Source organism: Electrophorus electricus, chromosome 14 (assembly GCF_013358815.1).
Source record: "Electrophorus electricus isolate fEleEle1 chromosome 14, fEleEle1.pri, whole genome shotgun sequence".
Lineage (NCBI taxonomy): Eukaryota > Metazoa > Chordata > Actinopteri > Gymnotiformes > Gymnotidae > Electrophorus > Electrophorus electricus.
Window position 1 is genome coordinate 2,558,130 of NC_049548.1, and position 6,007 is coordinate 2,564,136.

Genomic DNA, 6,007 nt, shown 5'->3' on the forward strand with positions numbered 1-6,007 from the left:
TGGCATAGACTACTCAAACATTACGCCGGTGCGTCCACGCATTCATTTTGTCCCCTTTAGACAAAAAGCAACCCTCCATGGGAAAATGAATTGTTAAAATGGATGGTTAAGAGTGACAAAAATCTTCAAAGGATTTTTAAAAAACAAATCCCACATAATTGAATATGATGACTGTTGCTATATACATTTATATATCCAAGCTTTGGATAAACAGAATGTACATATAATTCTGAAATGAACCAACACTGTTCCTGCAGCAGCCAGCTATCATTTGCTTTTCCTTCTGAGAGTAAGTTGAGATTTGCATTAGCCTATCTTTACACTAGATGAAGGCAGAGAGCTCCACGGCGACTCCCTTCCTACATTCGCGTTCACAAATACTAATTTGATCATTCAGTAGCTCGTCTGAGGCAGATTCACATGGCAGAAACGTGGACGTGCTTTTCCCTCCGCCGTCTAAGCAAGGAGACCACTCCGTGTGCGACGAAAGGCCAGACCAGGAGTAGCAGCAGTGTTCGGCCAGAAACATCAAACGGCCACCGTTTCTCCACCTGTGGACAGAGGCGGGAGGTTCTGAATGCTCCTGTGTCAGAGCCGTCGGATGCTCACGCTGCAAATGTTCATGCTTATTCATTTATTTATTTACATCTTGACATGCTGCGTAAACACTTCACCACTTTTAGCACCATCAGGGGTGGTTTTACCTCACTCTGTGGAGCTGTTAATTGCATATGAGATCTCCACTGCAAACACTGAGCCTTAAGTGTATTAAAAGAGGAAAAAAGAAGGGATGACAAGACCAGTTAAGCACCGTCTCAATACGACCCACAATACACCACAGCCCATAAATGAATATAGTAAGAAAAAGTGAGAAGGGAGAGAAAAACATTGTATTGTAAACATATTTTAACTGCCAATGTTGCTTTTGCAACCTTCATATATCAAACAGCTGTTTGTCAGGGTTACGCACTCCTTTCATTCAGGAATATTCTGTTGTAACGATCCTCTGTAAAGGATAAAGCACATGATTTGCCTTTTTATAGACACTGGATTTATGACTATTGTTTTCAAAGCACACAATCTGCTTACTTTTAAAAAAATCCTGAAATGCCCCTTTTTATGGCTATAGAAATATTTTATTTCAGGCATTCAGCTTGTCTAATGATTCTTTATGCAATGCCTGACTTGCAGCATGCAAATACATAGTGCGTCTTCTGTACCACTGTGCTCCGAGATAATCTATGGAAATACTGTTCAATTACACGTCCCTAGAGGCTTAAATACCACAGTATCAATATAAATTCTAATCACAGACATCTGTGCTTCTTCTTAATTTTGTTCTACCGGGGATTAGGCTGCATATCTGACATGATACAGGAGCTGAATGCCCATGCAGTGTTGAGCCAGAGGACTAGAATTTCCTTCTTCAAAGTTTTTTCCACCCAGTAATCTACATTCAACAGTTATTATATGTCTACCTATGTATTAATGTAACTAAAAGCGCTACACTACACGGTTCGGTCTGTCTTTATTGTGTGTCGCTTACAGTCCACATAGATCACTCTTGTGTTCAGTTACAGAAAAACCCTTACATGAGCTGCAGCCAGGCCCTCGACCACCTCCAGTCGCTCCATGACGCTCTGCATGTCCACTCTGAGCCTCCGTAGGGCCAGAACTATCTGCTGCTGCACCTGAGTGTCCTGAAGCTTTTCAGCCCCTCTGTCGGAGCCGGCTCCTCCCCCTGCGCCCGAGGCTGGCTGCCCTTCTCGCTCGCCACTACGATGAGGTGTACTTCCTGGTCATAGCACAGTACATAACATACAGGAAAGCTCGCTGTCTTTACATGTTAAATTCACCTTCCTGCACCAGCCACCATGCAGTTGAAAAGTTGCACCATGCAGCTTTACTACCGCATAGCATCAGTGTCTCACCGAGACGCTCTCTCGATCCGTGCCTCGTCCCCCCTCTTCCTGGGTCTCGCCTCCTCAATGGGGGGACACGCACATCCCCGGCCCCTTCTCCACCTTGTCCAGCCCCCATCTGGGTGACCTGTAAGACAGGCATCTACTCTTGCCCCTGGACATCAGAGGGCTGTGTGCGTGCATACTTGTTTGGGTCCCTGCATTGCCCAGAGACTGGCTGTTTGTCGGGGGGGAATAATGTGAGCGCCTGGTGAGCTAATAATGCCTATCAATAGCCTGAGCTGTTATTGCCAGAGGGAGGTAGGATTCAACCTTTGAAGTACGTACCTTAATGCTGTCCAGCTGCTCCACTGAGTCACAGAAGATTTCACTCTCAGAGTCGTTGGTCAGTACCTGGCCTTCCAGGGCCCAATCTACACCCAGGCAGTGGGTATACGTGTCAGAGGTCGCTTGCTCAGTTTAACACTGAGCTTGCATGTCACACCATACATGTACCACCAGCACAGACACAACAAACTCTCAGCATCGGGTCTAGACGTTTTACATTTCAGAACATGTAAATTTATGTGCCTCTATCCTGTCGGTCAGCCTGCTGTTAACATATCCCTGCCGAACCACCAACCTGTAGCCTGGATCTCAGTCACTCACCACCAGTCATATAGTTTGAATCACTAATGTTCAGCCATGCTTGTGCCAGAACCTGTGGGGTCTGTGACTGGTTGCCAGGCAGCCAGGAACTACCACATATCCCCTCACCAGACCCACCTTCTCCACAACAACCCAGACAGTCAGAGAAGAGGCAGGAACAAGCTCTCTCAGGCCACTACCGATAACACCTGAGCCAAGAGTAACTGGCATGCCCCTAAAGGACAAACCTGTATGAGGTTTAATCCAAACCACACCTTAACTTTGGCCATGTGCTCCAGTACGTTCTGCCACATATTTCAAAGTCACCAGTCATTGTGCGTTAGGTCTTTACCTGCGCCCTCTCTCAGAGGGTCACCGTTAGGGACAGGCTCTCGCTCTCCTTCCTGATCCGCCTCTTCATGTGGAGCATCAGGCACTTCCTCAGGTGGACTAGCGGTCTGTTCATTAGCGTTTACATCTGACATACAAACACAGGCCATATTCTTAAACCACTGGTGCGCTTGCCTTTGCTTATATCATGGTATGAGGGCAGCTCAGTGGTGAAGCTACTTGACTTGAATTGGACGGTTGCTGGTTCAAGCCCCACCACTGCCAATTTACCACTGTTGGGCCCCTGAGCAAGTCCCTTAACCCTCAATTGCTCAGGTTGTACTCAGCTTTGGATAAAAGCGTCAGCTAAATGCCATGAATGTAAAAGGCAATAGATTGTTATACTATGACACCTACCTCAAAAATGACTTTGATCATCATGGACCGTCATGGGTTAAGATATTAAATACTATTAAGTGCTATCAGAGGAAGCTTCTTCTCAGAGAACTTGATAAAAATGTAGATTATATAAGAGACAACAATTTGCTGTTTTATTACTGTTTATATACATACAGTACACAGTAAATACACAGTATTTACACATTCTAAAACATACAGTATTTAATTGTTAGTTTATGAAGCTGGCACACAATTGGTGTTTGAGTAGGTATATACTAGAAAAAGGTGTGTGTGTGTCTATATATAATATAAATGTAACGACTGAATTATAGCCAACAGTGAGAAAGTGTTCTACAAACCCGTAAATCAACTCACCTGGTATTAGACTCAGTAGTTCCTCTGGTGGTCTGGGCATATCATGAATGACATGGTAGAGTGGCTCAAAATAGTGGTAAAAGGAGGCCATCTTCTCATTAACAGGCATACTGTCTATAACCTTATAAATGGAAAGAATTTGTAATTATTTCACAGAAGCAAATTAACAAAGAAAGATGAATTGTGCAAAACTCTTAAGGTGAGAGACCTCCCATCTAGAACATTTATTTTCAAGTGTGCATTATAAAGTTTACAGGCTTCAATAAACGTTTTGCGCAGATATCACCATCAAATGTCTGCTGCTCACCTCTTGTGCGACTTTCTTCATCTCATTAACATAAGCAGCCATGGCACTCTCACAGCTCATGTCTCCAAGCCCATGCCAAGCGTCCCTGTAAAGAAGAGGTGTGTACACTTGCACCGTGTCTTCCACACTACGCCTTAAGCTAATATTTTTGACCACTGAAACATCAAGCAAAGGCGCATGAACGATAAGCCTTGGCGTTACAGTGTACTCTGTTCCTCACTGAAGATCATCGCAGACACCAGTTCTCACCACTTGTAGCGGCCAACGGGGTCCCAGAAGCCCGGACGCGACGCTTTACAAGGACCGCACACAGCCTGTTTGTATAGGCCATAAAACCGGAGCATTACTTCATACGAAGGCCTGTAGGAACCTGTTCATCATAATGCACGCACACACACACACACACACACTTTACGCACAGTGGTGCAATGACATCTGGTACTAAAGCAAGAGCTGGCGTTTTCCATTGCATGCGCACGCTACCGTTTTTGGGAAGGTTGTGAATCACATCCACCGCAGCCTGAAAGCGTGTTTGACAGTCTGCAACCTCGGACGTGGACAGATTAGGCATGGTACCCTCCACAGCAAACGGCGCAGTGCTGCGAGGCCTGCAGCTCTTTAAACGCAGCCGAGCGACGTGCAGCTAAAGCCTTAGCCGCTGTAGCTAGCTAGCGAGTTTTACAGTCTGCGTTTTAAAAGCACCTTTCGGAGTATTAGCGTTACTCGCAGCGGTGAGGGCCGCAGGCCCCTAAGCAGCTTGTGCAGGTGGGCATAGTCCAGTTACCTCACCTGCGCTCCTTCTGCCCACATAATAGTGCTCGGGGACTCGCGTTAAAAAAATGTTAGAGTGACGAAATAACTCATTTGATGCCGTCACTGAAAATACATTTTTGGTAATTAAATCATTAGTGTGGCAGGTCTGATTTCTAAAAATAAACAAACAAATAAATAAATAAATAAATAAATAGATAGAAATAAAAATAGCTAGTTGAGATTCGAGTTTAGTTCCGGGTGTTGTCACGTGGTAGAGACTAACGGGTTCCACGAGCGACATAGCCCCGCCCCTCATTCAGGTCTCAATCCCACATGTTAGGATTAAGATTTTAGTAAATGTACGTACCAGAGATTATCCTGAATAATATTATCACCAAAACACTAGTTGTAGAAATATTCAGCAAATTAGTTAATTTGGTTCATTCAAAGCAGATTTAAGATTCTTACCAAACACCCCGTTAATAATCAGCAATCAGTCTATAATTTATAATGTCCTCAGGTTATTTCCCTACCAGAGGATGCATTTCATCCCCCAAAAGTGTTTTTTGGATCATATTTTGTGCTGAGGAATGTGCTTGAAGCGTTCCTCGACGACGCCAGGGGGCGACATCCTAGTAAAAATGATTTGTATCTTAGTTAGGTTAGGGTGTCTGTATGAACCGTTAGCTTTTGAATAAACAGCTTTTAAAAAATCAATTTGTGGTTGACCTTGTGTTGTGTTCTTATTGTTCTTTACATTTCTGATCAAATACGTTCTAGTTTATGTTATTTATTTCTTTATTCAGGCATTGAACAGTCTACTATTTTGAATAGTCATCCATTACAGTTCCCGCATACTACGTACTCGTTATATTCGTCTAATGACGTAAATTGCATTTACATTTACATTTCGCAGACGCTCGTATACAGAGCGATTTACAAAAGTGCTTTGTCATTTACTCATAGAATATATCTTAATACAGTAGGTTAGAGTCCAACATACCAATGAACTAAAATACTGTAGAATACAGGGATCAAATACAAATACATAAGGTCTCTCTTAAACAATAACTGCAATAAACCATAAGTGCTGGAGTTTGTTAGACAACATCAGTGTACCTAGTTGAGCCAGTCAGTATAGGAGCAGAGGTAAACATCTTCCCCTAGGTATCAGAGTTTGAAGACTGCAGACAACAGCTCTGGGTTAGGAACCAGCACTCAGCATCGGCGAACTGTAGACCTCCGGTACCGTTACCGTGAGGTCTGCAAGCGCGCGGGCTGTCGCTTGCCACGA

General features: G+C 44.0%; 1 protein-coding gene across 6 annotated transcripts; it reads right to left on the bottom strand.

The window, feature by feature from the left end:
* Positions 1-163: 163 nt before the first annotated feature.
* acbd4 (acyl-CoA binding domain containing 4) lies at positions 164-5,855 on the bottom strand. Of its 6 annotated transcripts, none has more exons than XM_027013455.2 (10): positions 5,833-5,855; positions 4,210-4,330; positions 3,961-4,045; positions 3,654-3,774; positions 2,902-3,027; positions 2,250-2,335; positions 1,932-2,049; positions 1,593-1,795; positions 705-758; positions 164-551 (listed from the first exon to the last, which is right to left on the bottom strand). In XM_027013455.2, the coding sequence occupies exons 2-10, from the start codon at positions 4,302-4,304 to the stop codon at positions 417-419; spliced, it is 1,023 nt and encodes a 340-aa protein (XP_026869256.1). In that variant the 5' UTR covers positions 4,305-4,330; positions 5,833-5,855; the 3' UTR covers positions 164-416. The 6 variants fall into 6 exon arrangements, with proteins under 6 accessions (XP_026869256.1, XP_026869254.2, XP_026869257.1 ...); XM_027013453.2 differs by lacking the exon at positions 5,833-5,855 and adding an exon at positions 4,444-4,999; XM_027013456.2 differs by lacking the exon at positions 5,833-5,855 and adding an exon at positions 4,750-4,998 and having other exon boundaries at positions 4,210-4,274.
* Positions 5,856-6,007: the final 152 nt, after the last annotated feature.